This window comes from Cygnus olor, chromosome 26 (genome assembly GCF_009769625.2).
Source record: "Cygnus olor isolate bCygOlo1 chromosome 26, bCygOlo1.pri.v2, whole genome shotgun sequence".
Lineage (NCBI taxonomy): Eukaryota > Metazoa > Chordata > Aves > Anseriformes > Anatidae > Cygnus > Cygnus olor.
The window spans coordinates 5,567,766-5,583,649 of NC_049194.1; the positions used below are offsets into that span (position 1 = coordinate 5,567,766).

At 51.4% G+C, this 15,884-nt stretch overlaps 1 protein-coding gene across 3 annotated transcripts in view; it reads left to right on the top strand.

The window, feature by feature from the left end:
- The window catches only part of ADAMTS10 (ADAM metallopeptidase with thrombospondin type 1 motif 10), a 72,848-nt gene that overhangs the window by 20,855 nt on the left and 36,109 nt on the right, over nt 1–15,884 (top strand). For 2 of the 3 annotated variants that reach the window (XM_040537187.1, XM_040537185.1), the window contains one exon: nt 11,133–11,471. In XM_040537187.1, coding sequence (XP_040393121.1) covers nt 11,384–11,471 — 88 coding nt within the window. In that variant the 5' untranslated portion in view covers nt 11,133–11,383. Of the gene's footprint in view, nt 1–7,982; nt 8,442–11,132; nt 11,472–15,884 lie in introns of all 3 variants that reach the window. The other variant, XM_040537186.1, reaches the window with a different exon arrangement.

Below are 15,884 nucleotides of genomic sequence, written 5' to 3' on the forward strand. Positions count from 1 at the left end.
ACTCACCAGTGCTGTGCCCAGACTAGCTTTAAATGCCTGAGCCAAAGAGTCTTCCTCCAGTTCTGGGGAGATGGTTCCAGTGTCGTGAAGTTTCTCCATATAAGGCTCACACAGGCTGTCTCGGTTGCTCCATCCCTGACATCCCATTGTTCTGGGCTGGCCCCACTGGCAGCACCCACGGGCAGCACCCTCCAGTTTCCATCTCCTTAATTTGTGAAACCTCCGGTGATTGTAGGTGCGTCTGCTGTTGTGTTCCCCAAGCAGCTGCTTGATGGCGGAGTGGGAAAGGCCTTGTCATCTCCTCTAAATCATGCTTTTTCCAGATAAGACTTCGGGGCTGAACTGTTTCATTTGGCAGAGCAGTGCTCCAATAAGCTGTGAGTGAATGAGCTATCGATGGGGTGAAGTATAACCTTAAGGGAAGGTGTTGCCTGCTCAACGTAAACAGTTTCTGCTCCTCATGCGAGAGGCCTTTTAATTACCAACATGCAAACTTGTAACTGGAGAGGGTCTTTTATCGCTGATGGCTCAAGGCCACCCAGAGACTGTTGTGGGGAGGAATAAGTGTGCTTATCACATACAGCCCTGGTCTGGGGACAGCATGGGCTCTGCTGCCTAGAGGAGCTGCCCCATGGAGGGCTTTTCAGTGCAGGTTGCATCAGGCCCACCCAGGAGATGATTCTGTTCAAGCACTCATCTAAAGCTTATCTGAAACCCCCAACTCCAAAAACCACTTTTCTTGCCAAGTTTCCAGCAATTAGTTCATTCTAAGCCAGAAACACTGCAGGATGTGTTTGTCACGTCCTGTTCTGCCTAGATCTCAAGTTAACACAAATTAACTTAAAACAAACAGAATTTGAACCAAATCTGTCAAGTTTTCAGAAACAATTCACTAGTGATTTGGATGATGTCAGTTCAAATGTGCTAGAGATATGCAAGTCAAAAAGATCTTTGCTTGACCCCAGCACCCATAGGAAATATTTGCAGGGCAAGCAGTTGCAGACATTTCCTGGGAATCTGTAAGCAGGTCAGATCTCATGTGCAGCTATTGCAGGGTGAGAAGCATAGAATACCACCAGCCTGGGTACAGACTCATTTGTCAAGGCTGTAGGGAGTTTTAAAGGGATATCATCAGGCAAATGGTCCCATCTCAGTTACGGGGAGTGCCTTAAATCAAGTCTGCAACCAATTCAAGTATTGGGAGATTCTCCAGTGAGAACATGTGCCAAAATACTTTAGCTCCATCTGACTTCAGTGGAGCAATGTCAGTGGCACATGTTAAGTGCAGGGTCTCCATCCAGCTGTGCTGCTGCTGCTCTCCTATGTACTGCATTTGCCCAGACGGGGAAAAGACATGCTTGGGATGTGCTGTGGCAGAGTATTCAGCGTCTCTGTGCTCCTGTTTATCATCCCAAGTGACCATTACTGCAATTGTTTCCTATTCTTCCACTGTAGCTCCGCTTTTTAAAAGTTCAAATTAATCTATTCCTGTGCAGTTCTGCAAATCCTTTTGAACTCAAACATATATAAATCTTTCTTCCAGTTGAATTTAAGGGTGAAATCCTGGCCTCCTGCAGTGAGAGTTGTGCCGCTGACCTCAACAGGACCAAGACTTCACCCCGAAGTGGCTTCATTAAAAACCACGGTGAAAATCACTAGCTAGGCCCTATTGGGGTTAGCGGCTGGGCAGCTCTTCTGCATCTAGGCAGGGATAAATGTACTGGGTGGCCTTTGGGCTGCAGCTTCCTCGCTAGGAAGCCACACGTGTTTGTGAGACGGCACATTCTGCTGCACCCTGCCATACCCCACCAAATCCAAACCATCTGGGCCATATGTTTCCCTGAACAGAGAACCTGGAGGGAGGGGAAAAAGGGCCCATAAACTCTCTGCGCAGCGGATCTCTTGGAACTCGCTCGTGGGAGCCAGAGACTGAAAGCGATCTGCAGATCCTCCAGAGCTGTGAGGGCTGGAGGGAGTCGGGAGCCCCGTGTAGGCTGCAAGACCTCATCCCAGTGCAGAGCTCGCAGTGTGTTCCTCTGTGGAAATGTGTATGAGGGCCTGGGGGTGCTCACTCTCACTATCGTGTTGCCTTGCACCAAGGGGGGCCCCCATGCCTTTGCATGGGCTTCCTGCGTAGCTGTGGTCAGCTCGCTTTGTTTTTTGCATTAGTTTGACCTGCTGTGAAATAAAGTCAGTAGGGAGGGGAGAGGGAGGCCACAGGGAGACTTGGGGTTACAGGGAGGGTTGTAAGGCAGTGGGGTTGTGCAGCCATCAGGGTCTTCGGGGAGAGTTGCGCTGCGTGCTGGCAGTGTTGTGCTCCTACTGCCCCAGGAGGCCGAGGCTCTGTGCTTGCTGCTCAGGGGACAGCCTAGGCCCTGTGGTGCCGAAGGTACACAGCTGAGCAGGCAGTGAGGCAGGTAGAGCAGATGGAGAAAGGTGCCTCTGGCCAGCTGGGGCTCTGCTCACCAGGCTCCTTTCTTCTGTGTTGCCATGATGCAGCTGCTTCTCTGATTTCCTAGAAGGAGAGCCTGGTCCAAACTTATTTTTCCATTTCACGGTCTTCCTCTGCAGCTCACTTCATTTCTCTAAGCTGCTTCTGTGTGTGACCCCATGGGACAGCCTGAGTTTTGTCAGTTAACCCTGTTCCGAGAAGCTGATGGGACCAGGGATCTCTGTGGGTCCCTCACTTCACTTCAGTGTGGCAGGACCAAATCAGCAGTGGGGGGCTGGAGATGAGCAATGATGTGAGTTGTCACCCCTGTCTAGGGCTGTGCTGTTGCTGGTGTGGAGTTGGATGCTGCAGTGCCATGAGAACGCTGTGCTGGTGGTAGGAGCTGCTGGCCTCTGCGTTCACTGCAGGTCCTGCAGTGCTTCTCACAGCCCTTCTGGGTAATAGGAGCCACCTCAGGTGTCCTCCTTGGGAAGCTTGGAGGGCCTTTCTTGTCTCTCTAGCTTCAGCATGTGAGGCATGTGAGACTGCTCTGTGCCACAGATGTAGGTGGAGTGGCAGACAAGGAACCGGGCTGCAGGGGGCTATAGCACAGCACCTCAGGTCTGATGATCCAGACCCATCTCGGAGTGTTCTAACGCTGATGCAGCACCAGGATGTGTGGGATACAGCCCTACCCTAAGGCCAGGTTGAGGAGGGAGACATTTAGGGGGTGTCACACTTGGCGTGTCAGCTGTAACAGGTCTGCATAAGGTATAGCTGCTTGTGCTGAAGCTTGGAAACTTTGGATCCTCTCTTGACCACACTGGACCCTGCAGGCAGGGGGGTCTGCAGTGGGACTGATGGCTCTTGTGCAGCTCAGGTGGCTGAGAACCAATGCAGGAGCTGTGTTCCCTTTGAGCTGCTGACTAGAAGGCAGCCTGCCGGTCTGTTTTGTTTGGGAGGAAGCTTAGGCAGTTCTGTAAAAAGCCCGCAGCTGGTGTTGGGGCTCTGGATTCACTGGGAAAAGGGACTTTTTGCACACTTTCTGAAGCTTGCACTCCCCTACGTGCTGCTGATGTGCCTGTGCACACGAGTGGCTGACTTCTGAAATGCTCTACAGTGTGGACTTTCAGATATCCCATGCCTGTAATTCTGGATGTTCACTACCTACACAAACACGAGCACAAAATGTGTGCGGAGAGTAGTTGTACAAAGGCAGAAGGCATTTGCATTGACATGGAGATGCCAGATATAAAAATGGCATAGGTTCATGGCAGGCCCAGATTTATCGGTGGCGCTTGATAGCGTGCAGGCAATGTGTGGCTACCAAGCACCAACCTCCGTGCAGGTAGTATGTATCCGCACGCAGCGGTGACATCCACCCACATGGACTGCACAGCTGTGCACAGATGTTTGTGGTCCTGGTCTGTGTGCGCGTGGCCAGCATGTGTGTATTTAATATGTATGGTATATGTGTATAATTGGCAAGGGCACCATATGGTAGGCAAAGTGCACTTTCTTTTAATGACTGCTCGGTCGTCTTTTTACTTCTGCTGTTTTGTCCATGGCTGAAGCCAGCAAGGAGAGCGGTGGCAGGGGGCCAGCAAGTCTGGGTCACATGGAGCAGCTCCAAACCATTGCATAAATCCTGTCTGAAAGAGGACCTGCATGAGAACTGGTGGAGTCTTCTCCTTAAAGCAAAAGAAGTCCAAGGCTGGGAGTGCTGTGTTGCTTGGTAGCCACCTTGCCCCTGGCTGAAGTTGGCTGGTTTAGCAGCTAGGTTTGGGTTCAGCCCTGGGGCTCGTTCTGATGATGATACGAGCTGGCGCTTCTCTAATGCTTTCCTGTTGAGGACCTCCGAGCATTTTACCACACTTGGAGAAGTGCAATGACCCCAGCTTTCCAGATAGGGCCAGATCCTTATGTAACAGAGATAGGATTTCCAGAAAGCAAAGCAGTCAGTGTCAGAGGGAAGCTGGTGTTCCCAGCTCTCCACTCCTATGCCCTTGCTTTGTGATGGGTTCCTTTTGCCCATTTGCTGGTGAAATTAAAGATCCCGCTGCATTTTGGAGGGAGCAAGGGGGTAATTCATTCCTTTCTTCACTAAGATCGCCCTGAATAGACTTGACTGTAAAACAATTCGTGTGTTTAAAAAGAGGAGAAAAAAAAAAAACACTCCCACACAGTACTGGAGTGAGCCCAAAACCCTATGAAGCTTGCTTGTACAAAGGGATCGAGGGTGTGCCCGGCTACAGCACGGCAGGGCCCGATGCGGAGCGCAGCAGCGAGGCCATGAGGAGGAGCCGGTGGTGGGAAGGCAGTGAGGCTGCTCCCCTGCTCGCCAGAGCCAGGTACCGGGGTGCTCGTAGGGCCACGGAGACCCAGGCTCGTGTCCCTCACCTCTTGGGTTTGGACTGGCAGCATTGGTCTGGATTCCCTGCGTTGATGGTGAGCACCTTTGGACAGGATCGGGTCTTACTTTAAAGCTGACAAAAGCAGCGCCTCTCCTCCAAGCAAACTCCAAAAGTAACCCTGCTGTCACTGGGGATGGGCGCTGCGAAGTGGGGCTGCAAGGGTGGTGAGATGGCACGGCCCCTCCAGGCGAGGTGGGCTGCAGCTACGGCACTGTCCTGTGGCTGCAGGCTGCTGCTTTCTGGTGACTGATGATAACCACGTTTGTTTCTAATTCTTTGCTTGCCATGCCCCCAAAGAGGCCCGTCTTGGAGCAGCAAAGCTGATTAAAGTTCAGGCTCTTGTTTTCACTTCTGCAGATCTGTGACTTTAACCCATTTTTCCCATTCCTCAGCCCATGGTCCTAGCAGTGAGCTGCCATTTAGCTAATGCTGAATTTTCTGTTTTTAACCCGTAACTTTATTCTAGAGATGAGAAATGACTTCCCACTGGAAGCCCTGTCATGCTGGCAGGCTGGCTGCAAAAAGAGTTCTGCCATCTGCAAATCAGCTTGTTTTCAACTGAGCTGCCCCTCCAGATGCTATCAGGACAGTCTCCTGCTCACGGCCAGGAGGTCTCAGGAACCTTTGACCCCTCACCTACTGCTGGAGGACATGCGGCAGGCAGAGGGGCAGCAACGCTGTTTGCTCTGTCTTAAGGAACCTGCAGGAACCTGCTGAGTGCTGGGGCGATCACTGCCCTAGGGTGGGCACAGTTCAGCAGGGCCAGCGGCCCCTGGCCGGGAGCAGACACGCAGCTGCATTTTGCAGCCTGGTGCCGAGAGGGAGGAACCTGCCTATTTCGACAGTTTTGGGGTGTGCAGAGCCTGAGGAGAGGTGATTTAGGAGTAGTTCATAGGGAAAGGAGGTAGTTTTGTCACCTGTGGCTTTTCTTGTTTCCTGCTCCCTTTGCTTCCCCTCCATATGGCCATGGATGGCGAAGAGGAGCCAGGAGGGAGTGGGGTGAGAGGAAGGAGATGTCCCCTTTGGCCATACAGCGTGAGCGGACCTGGCTGTGCCCGGCTGTGAGGGCGAAGCTCTGATTGCTTTCTGCAGTACTGACTAGCAGACGTTGTCCTTTCCTCTGATCTGGACCAAGAAGCTGCTAAATTAGGCATGCAGATCTGCTGCGTAAAAGTTGGTGTTTGATAGGCTTGGCTGCATGTGCAAGAAGGCAGATAATTTTCCTTGAAGGCACTGCATGGCACTGCATCTGGGTATGTGTTTTTTCTATCTCTTTCTGGAGCCATCTACCCTTGTGTTTTCTTATGCTGAAAGGGCTGACCTGGGTCACCTGGGTGGCTTTTTGCTGGCTTCCTTGAGGCACAAGGAGGAGATGTTGGTGCCGGCACTGACTGCTTGTGCTCTGCTCTCTGGAACAGCCCCAGCAGGTGCTGCTCACACCAGAGTCACCCCCACAAATCGCCCGTTTCACTCTGCCCTGCACCCAGGTTGCCTCCAATGAAGGTCCCTGCAGTCATGGAGAGGGTCCTGGCCTCCTGGTGAGGGGCTGGCAGCTGCTTGTGGAGCAGCCAACCATGCAACATGGGGATAAAGTGAAGGATGAGAATCCCAGCACAGGGTTTTTGCACTGGGAGCAACCTTGGGGTGGGTTCCTTTCTGGTAAATTGGGATTGCTGCAGGGTCAGCTATGAAAAGAGGATCAGCAGAAAGGAGACCCAGACAGGGCTGCCTGGCAAAGCTCACCAGGGCTTCTAAGGCATTCCAGTCCCCAATTAAACAACTTCCTCAGCACTTGCACTTTATCTGCCACCTGCGCACGCTCATTCTTGTAAACATCTGGAGATGGAGCTGGCAGTCTGGGTGCCTCTGTTGCCTTGTCCCCAGCAGTGCTCAGCTCTACAGGTCAGGCTGTGGCAGGGATGTGGCAGTTTTTGAGTTGAGGCCATGTCCCCTGAGCAAAGCACGTGGGCTGAAACCAGGACAGTCCATGGAGACCACACGGAGTTCTCCTGCCCTGCAGCAGTATTTGTGAAGCAGATTTCAGCCAAGGGTTTCCAGCCAAAACCCGTGGGCCTCCGTGAAGCAACAAGAGCAGGTGAAAAGAGGGCCATTTTTGCAGAAAACATGGCCATTTTAGGATCAGTCTCTGAGCTACAGACACTGCGAGGTTTGCAGCGTGGAGTAGTGGGTCTCCGAGAGTGGTGGGCAAGCCTGAGAGGTCTCTGCATGTGTGGGGCTGTGCACTGCAGCCAGGCAGCTGCCCCCCATGGGGTGTCTGACGTATGGTCTTGGTGTGCTGGCCATTGGGAGGGGTTGTGTTGTGGGACGTGGCATCGTGACCCTGGTGCAGCTAGGAAGTGCCGTTAGTCCCATTTTACAGCAGAAAGGCCAGATCCACAAGAGCACCAGGTTTCAGGGATGGTGGGTGCCTGGGGATCTGAGTGGTTTCAGCTTAAAGTGCATTGTCCAAGGTGATGCAAGATGTAAGTAACAGCCAAGTCGCATAAATCCCGTACCGGCCCTCACCCCCCAGGCTGTCCCTCCTCCGAAGGCTGTGCCCTGGTGTCATTGCCACAGCCAGCTGCTGCGAGGATGCAGGAGCAGGCCAGCTACTTTCATTTATTTGTTAACAGCATCGCTAATAGCAGAGCCCAGAACTGCTCTGCTGGGTGAAGCTGTGCCGCCGCAGCTCTGCTCTCACTGTTCACGGCAGCTGACGCTGCACATCGGGGAGGATGTGTTGGTGGAAGGGCCGGGGCGGGGAGGGGGGTGCATCGCAAGTATTTCCTCCCACCGGGGCATGCTGGAAGCAGAGAGCTGTGTTTGTATTTATTTCTCTCTCAAAAAGGGAAAAGGACACCTGAGCTCATAATTTGCAAAAGTTGGATGAGAAACCTGGAACCCGCTGGGTCCTGCATCTTTAAAAGCATTTAAATTCCTCTTCTCTGCACTAGGAGGCACCTTGAACCTTCCTCTTGGCCCCGGCCATGGCCCATCTGCTTCCTATTACCTTCCCATAAAGCTGCCTCACCAGCCAAAAAGCCAGGCTTTCAGGGAATTCTGTCTGCAGCCCCGATGTTGAAATTAGTAACAGTTGTCATCTGTTTTTCTTTTTTCTTTTCTTTTCTTTATTCCAGCTTGAATTTTACCCCTCTCCTCCCCCCCTTTTTGAGTGTTTTCAGTGTCGGAAGAGGAAACCTTGAGTCCATCCGCAAGCTCGCGCGGCATCACCTCTCCGCGGTCCTCATCAGCCTGGCTCTCTGCTCCCGCTGTCCCTGCCGCTCCCGCGGAGCGGGGCAGGCAGCAGCCTCCTTGTGCAGGCGGCTCAGCCCACGGGTTCACACAGCGAAGCCACCTTGGCGCTGGGAGCGTGGAGCGTCAGCCGCTCGCAGGGCGCCTGCCAAGGACAACGAATTCCTCGGGAAGGAGCAAATCGCAACCGGCCCAAGCGAGGGAGGCACGAGACCAGGAGAGGTCACCCCGTATCCTGGGCCTCCCTCAGCCACAGCTGGTCCGTCCCACAGGACCCTGGGGTCCCCGAGAGTGTCCGTGCCTGCCGACCGCTGCCCTTCGGGAAGCGAAATGTGAAAACTGAGGTTATGGAAAACTTTGTGCATGTTGAAGAAGCCGTGGAGCCCTCGTCCTTCCCGCTTGTTTCCTTTCTCCCCTGTGTTTCTGGTCTGTCTCTTGCATGATACAGGCTCGTTGGAGCCTCGGAAGTCGAGCGCTGCTGGAGAGGGGCCGTGTTCCCCTTGCTGTGTGCAGGAATCGGAGCTGGGGCCCTTCCCCCGCGGCAGCTTACGGGAACTTTGCAGCTGTAATTCCTAACATGTGGCGCTCGGACCAGAGCTCCTTCCCCGAGGTCAGGGGGCTGCAGGCTCTTGGCGCCGGCAGCTCCCTCCCAGCTCTTAGGGCCTGGGGCTGCCACAGGGTAGGCAGAGGGGAGGAGAGGCTGCTGCTGTTGTTCGGGGTCGTGGAGAGGGGGAAGGACAGGAAGTAATGACATCCTCGAGAAAGCTGATTCAACAGCTGAAAAACACGAAAAATTAGTAGTGTAAAGTGCAGGAGAAAATATACTTCAGCTGAGCGGCTTTCTGTCCGCAGACCTTGGAGCTGTGACAGAAATTGAAAGCTGGAATCTCAAGCTTTAATAGATTCTGAAAAATGCTGACTTAGGAGAGTGCCGCAGCACGCTGGGCTTTAGTTTCGACTTCTGCCTTTCTCGGTTCACTTTCTGCAGCCCTGCAGGGAATGAGGACGAGCCGGTCCGTGGCGCTTAGCTATGCACTGCTGCTGCCCTCGCTTTGCCCTCTCTGCAGCACAGCTAGGAGGTGGCATGGTGGAGGACAGCCTGTACTGGGTGACTGTGGTCTTGGGGCCCCATTCTACTGCTCTTGGCATCCCTGTGTCATGGTGGCAGAGGGTAGAAAGTCCTGCCAGCCCTCCTGCCTCTGCTTCCATGTGCCGTCGCTGCTGAGTGGAGCAGCACGAGATGGGGCCTTAGCCTTACAGGGTTGTTCTCCGGTCAAGCACTTGATTCTTGTGTGCGCAGTCTTTGGGGCAGCTGCTAGGGGTGTCCTGCTCTGGGATTTGCAGAAGCCAACCTGGCATGTGGCTGGGGAGACCAACGCAAGGCATCACTGATGGTCTGTGGCCATTTTTAACTGTAAATAAACAGTTAAAAATCTTAATGCTTAATTATGGAGCTCAAAAACGTGATTTAAAGACACACAGTTAATCCTCACAACATTTTTTGTCTGGCAGGGAAATACCATTAGGATAGATTCCTTTTCATTAATATTGGGGCAGGAATCACCTCTGATTTCTTAGCATGCCTCACCTATGTATTCTGGCCTGCAATGTGTGTTACTCCAGGCCTCTACAGCCCAAGTAATGCCAACTGCATTAGTAAAGACGGGAGAACAGAACTAGAAATAAGTTGCAGACTCCTCTGAGGACGGGAGGTGAAGGGGTCCGGGGCAGGAGTGAGGAGGGATGGGTTTCCCCTGCCCAGCAGCCTGGCTAGTAGCTGGCCTTTGCTTTTCTAAACGTGCAAGAGCGGAGCGGGGCGCTGGTTCATATCATTATTCCCAGTGTTTCTTTAGTGGAATGAAGACCACATGCAGGCCATCCCTATTGACACCTTTGCAGAAACCACCATCCTCTGGCCGAGCCTCACGCACATTCCCAAGCACATCTTCCTTGAGCTCCGGAGTGTCCCCTCCTCACCCTGCAGTGCTCGAGCCCCAGGTGCTGCTGTGGAGCTGCGTGAGCTGTAGCTGCGGTACCGGTCTGGAGTCAGATGTTGGTATGGGCTTAGCCATGACACCGCCATAGTTCTTCTGTGGGAATGTCTGCATTTCGCTACGGGGCTTCTCCCAAGCAGAGCATTGGTCTTCAGATACTTGGGATTCTCCAGGCGGTAGATATGTGCCGTGTTCATTGCATACGTCATCTAATCGCTGGATAGAAACAAAAAACCGCAGCTTTATGCAACTCTCCAGCACTATGTGAGTTTTGTATAATTGCCTCAAACTGAGTGGAAATTATTTGCAAGCCAAAAATCTTTCACTGAAGCAATTAGCAAATCATTTTAAATAACAAATACAATTGGAATCTCATGATCCATTTGTGGATAGAACTGAGGGTAATGGTGAGTTCACCGAATGGGTTCATTGTTTTGAATCGCTTCTTTAGGTTTAGCCAGTATTGTCAGAGGGCAAGTGCTCTTCTCTCAGTGCAGTGGTGATCCCTAAAGTGTGCTCTAAAAAGCCAGGGAAATTGAAACAGAATTTTTAGATCACCACTTGCTACCACCCTGAATGCTTTCATTTCATATTTTCCTTTTTAAGAAATCAGGTAACTGAAATCAGGTAACTGTTTGTTCTTCCTTGTGGGCGTCGTCAGCAGGACAAAGTGTTCCCATTTATTCCGAGCCTCCTTTCCTCCTGCAGTGTGAGGTGTACACCAGCTCCAATCCCAATTCAGGCTGCTGGAGCAGCGCAGGGCTGCACTGTGACAGAGTTTGCCCATGGCAGAGTGTGGGGGTGCACAGCATAATGTGACTTTCTGATGTCACGAACTGGCTCAGTTAGCTGAATTTGCATTTTCTTCACATCCTTTTCTCCCCTTCCTTTTAATTTCTTTCCATCTCTCTTACACTTGCTCTTCCCTTCTCTAGGTTCTGGCTTTCCTTGTTCATCCACACACCGTTTTACCCCATGCATCCTTCTACTCCGTCCTGTTTTCCCTCTCCTCTCCTGTTCATTTGTCACTTTCTTCCACAGGGGCAATGCCACCGAGAACCTTTGATTCCAATTAGCCCATGTTGACACCGTTGCACCAGCCTGGGCACAGCGCGCTGCAAAGACACCGTCGGCCTCACTGCTTTGGGGAGCACGCGGAGTGGCTGAGGATGCCTGTGGAGGAACTGAGGACTCCTGTCTCTACATAAGCGGTGGCCGAGAGAGAGACATGTTGGGACAGCGCCCTTCCAGCTGGCACAATACTCCCTGCACTGAGACAAGCGTCGCTAACTATGGCAATCGCTTGGAGGCTTCTCACGTGGACAGTCATCTTCACCGCAGCCCTCTGCAACTTTCTGGGTTACACGTTCCAGTCGCAAGGTAGGGATTGCTGTGGGGAGGGGGCTGGTTCTGCTTGCATCAGCTGGCAGAAAGCCCTAGTGCTGGCCTCAGGGGAGGCATTAGGGTGACGTTGTGCTGGGGAGTGGGTGGAGGCACCCTGACCTCTGCTCGGTGTGCTGCAGCAGAACGCCTACTGCTGAACTTGCAGGTGTTTTCCTTTGGCCTGTGAGGAAAGCATGTGCTTTGCTCTTAGATGTTACGCTCCTTGACTTTTTGCAGGAGTCCAAGCAGTAGGGTCTGTGTAAGATGACAGCCATGTACAGGCTCAGGAGGCAGAAGGGCCCATGGTAGCAATGGAGGAGGCTCCCTTTCCAGGCAGCTGGAGCAGTGCACCTTTGTGTGAGCAGAGGCTTTGCTATATGTAGGAGATCTGCGTGTGCTTGCGAGTGGTCCTCTGCATGTGCAGGGACAGAGGTCTCTGCTGGAGGTAGAAACGTTGGACACAGCTATGGGCCTGGACAGGTACCTGCTGCTGGAGGAGCAGTTTGAGTTTGTGCACGCATGTTTTTCTAAGTGATACTGTTAGCAAACATTCAAATCCATTCTGGCATAAATGTTTTATACCTGTCTTACGTCTGTGTCTTTCTGTTGAGCCTGTGTTTAAACACAGATAGCTTGTGTTTTAACACAGATTTTAACACAAGTTTTTAATACAGATAACACAAGTTATCATAAGGAAAGTGGAACATGGTTCTCCTGCATGTTGGTAGCTTTAATTAAAGTGTAATTAAATTGCTTAATACTAACAGTGTAATTAAATTGCTTAAAACTAACTAGCTTTTGTAACCATTTCTGAAGAGACAATATGAACACTACCATCAGGAGCTAGAGGTAAGAGAGAGGAGAAAGAGCTGCAAAGTTAGACATTTATCCGTACGAGGTGTTAATACCTCAGCAATACCAATGCACAACCATAATTCTGAAATCCTGCATGTGCCCAGGTTAACTGCAACAGGGCCAGAGCCAGTGGTAGTCTGAGGCTGTTGCATAGTACAGTGTCATCAGGCTGTAGTTACGATGGCTGTGGGTTGTCTTGTGAAGCCAAACTGGAAAGAGGAACAAAAGCAACCCAAAGCCACGTACTGTCCGGGTCTGAGCACCATATTGTTTCTAAATCCGCCGCACTATCGTATTGCAACTTGCTCTGGGTGAAATGAGAGGCAGTCAAATACAGAGCTGTGCGCTGTGCAGGCACTGTGCAACGTGCAACATTACACAGGCAGATTTTCTTTAATCTGAAACAAACACAGTTTCTGGTTCTTCTAGCCAAAGCCTCTGGCAGTGCCTGTTGTGACTGTTCTGGGCCTCCTGCATCCATCAGTTCGCACCTCCCTCCATCTGCACTGCCGCACTCACAGCACTAGCGACTTTGACGAGGACTTTGCTGCCAGATCGCCTCCATCCTGACTCATAGCAGCTGAAGTCCTCTTTCACTCACGAGTCCCTGAACTGTTTGTTAATACACCTCAGTCTGAACCCATGGGCTCGCTGAAATGACACTTATGTCTGCGCTGTCCTAGATCCCAAACTGGGCAGTGGACAAGGCTCGGCCCCTGATGCTGTTGGGAGTGCAGTGCCATAGGGGAGGGCAGGCAGCGGTCAAGCCAAGGCTTGAATCACAGAATTGTAGGGGTTGGAAAGGACCTCAAGAGATCATTGGGTCCAACCCACACCCTGGTGAAGTCCAGCTACTGCCCAGCCCCATTGACCAGGCTGCCCCATGGGCCCCTCTCGCTGTCAGAGCACTTTTTTAGGCTCCCTGCATCCTGAACCATTGGTGTCAGGCTGCTAATGATACTCAGCACTTCTCTTCGTGCTGCTGAGGTAGTAAATACATAATCCTCACAACACCCTTTCAAGAGCGTGAAATAATGTCATCATCTCTTAGCAGTTGGAAGCACAGAGGATAAAAGCCAGTGTTTTCAACAAACCACTGATTTTGGCCAGAAAGAGTTGCCCAGGCAATCCAGCAAGTTAGTGATGGAGCAGGATTCATGTGCCCCGTGTGCAAACTCTAGCTCAGCGTATTTATTTTGTGCAGGAAAAAGATTAAGGTATTACAGTCATAAGCTGTAATTATGTATGTGGGAAACAGCAGCCCAACATTGAAGGCCTTTCCATGTCAGCAGAGATGTAACAAGATTCAGAAGGTAAACAACATCTTGTGTAAACTCAGGCTGTGGTTTTTAACAGCACAGAGAATTGCAGCTGAAACAATTGAGCAAGGATTCGGCATATACCCACTGTTGCTGAATGGTATTTAATCAAAAGGAAATTTTCTTCTAGTGCCTTAGTTTAATCTCAGTGATAGATTATACATTCTCTGTTTTGCAGAACATTAAATGAGGCTAATCTCACTGCTCTTGGCTCACTTACAAATCAATGCACCCATGGAAGATGTGTAGAGGCTGCCACAGTGCCAGGGCAGCTTGAAGCCACAGGGTCCCATAGCATTTTCCCCAGCCATCCTCTGTGAACTGTCTGGGCTGCAGCTGGGGCTCCTCTTTGCTTTGGTGACAAGATGAGAGCAAACATCTGCTTCCTTTTCATCCTTTAAGTGGCTCTGTAATGACAGAGGCAGTGATGAGAACATACAAGGAGGGAACAAAATCCTCCCACCTTGGCCTTCACCTTCCTTCTCTTCTTTTTGTTCAGCTTATCCCCTACCATCTCTGGGCTCCTGCTTCCTCTTCTGCCTGTCTTTCCCCTTCTCTGCTGTCCTTGCCCCTACAGATGTGTGCTCCCTTTCCCTTAGGAGGTGTGGCAGCGAGGTGCCTTTCATCCCCCTTCTTCCCCCCCAAAAAAAGTTTCAGCTTCCCAGCTCTGTCCCTTGCTCCCTGGGTGCCCAGCTCTGAGCAGGTTTTCCTGCAGAAAGGCTTTTTATAGTATCTCTTCTGAAGCAGTGTGACAGCTATCTGGAAACACCAGGCTGCTTATCACTAGTGCAAACCCGTCTGATAAGAGCGGATGCAACACTACACATTTCAAGCCAAGATCTATTATTACAGTATGGAGTGGCTGAGGGGGCAGAGTTTGGCTTTTCTGGATGGAAGGAAGGGCAAAACAGCGCTGTTACTGATGTTGGGAGCTCCTAGTGTAATCTGTAGCATGGGGGAGCGGCATGACCAAGGCAGGGATGAGTAAATGAGGGAGTTAGGGAACATCCGTGATGCTGTTGGATGGACATGAAATGAGTACACAAGCTTAGGGAGTAAAGAGATACTAATCTCTTAGAGCCTTGTCTAATCTTACTTTTTTAGGGGAGAGGAAGGAGCCAGATGTAATGCTGGATGAAGACACTGCCTTCTTCCTTGTGTTAAAAGTTTATCTTCCTTATTTTTGGCATCCCCACTCTAAAGAATCCATTCCCAAAACATTTGTGTGATGCAGGGCACTACTCTCAGCTCACTCTTCCTGTGCCTCAGTTTCCAGGGTGACATCCCCGCGGATGCACAGTGGTCTGCACTGCAGCAAGAGCAGGCTCTCACACACAGCCTGAGCCCTAGGCCCTGGACACTCTTCCCTCCTGGATGTACCTTCCAGGTCAGGATCAGAGACTGCCGCCCACAGTCCCAGGCCCTCTTCTAGACGCTGGGTGCACAAACCTCCTTCCGAGTCACTATTTTGCAGCCCACATGGACTGCAGAAAGGAAAAAAGAAAAACAAAACGCTTCTGATAGCAAATTTTTCCAAGCCTGAAGTCATTACTTAAGTGCAAGTAGTCACACTTGTTTGCCCGGCTGCATCGCACACAAGGGGATGTGATGCAGGGGAAGCTGGAGCACAGGAAGTTAAAAAAAACTAATTACTTCTGGCTCGTTGAGCCAAGGGAGAGGTGCCAGAAGTGCTTATGGTTTGGAAGGTTGGGAGCTAACCCCTAAACCCAGCTGGTGGGAAGGACTGTCCCATTAGTGGTGGCCAAGGAAACCACTCGGTCAAACTCCCACACTGGAAAACACACTAGAGGAAAAGGAAACTTTCCAGTGCTGCCATGCGGTGAGAGTGTAATTTGGAGTCCAAATTTGTGATGGCTGGGAAGGCTTTGAAGATGGGTGCTGTGGAGCCAGGCAAAAAGCAGCCACCCTGGAGCAGCCTGGCCTCCCGTGTTTGCTTAGGAAACAGCTACGCATAGGATGCAGGAAGCACAGTAACATTCTTTCAGTATGAAGAGGGCAAATCCTCTCCAACTCCCAGAGCAAACCTCCAGCCATTGGGGTTAAGAAGAAAACACTGTGATGGGGGGAGCTGTCCTGTCCACTTTTTTTTTATTTTTTTTGTGCGTCTTCTGCTAAAACCTCCAGTACTGAGGCACACAGAGACGGCTAGACCACTGATCAGATCCGCTCTGGCAATCCCTGTGACATTTTGCTTATAAAACATGAGATTTCTGTA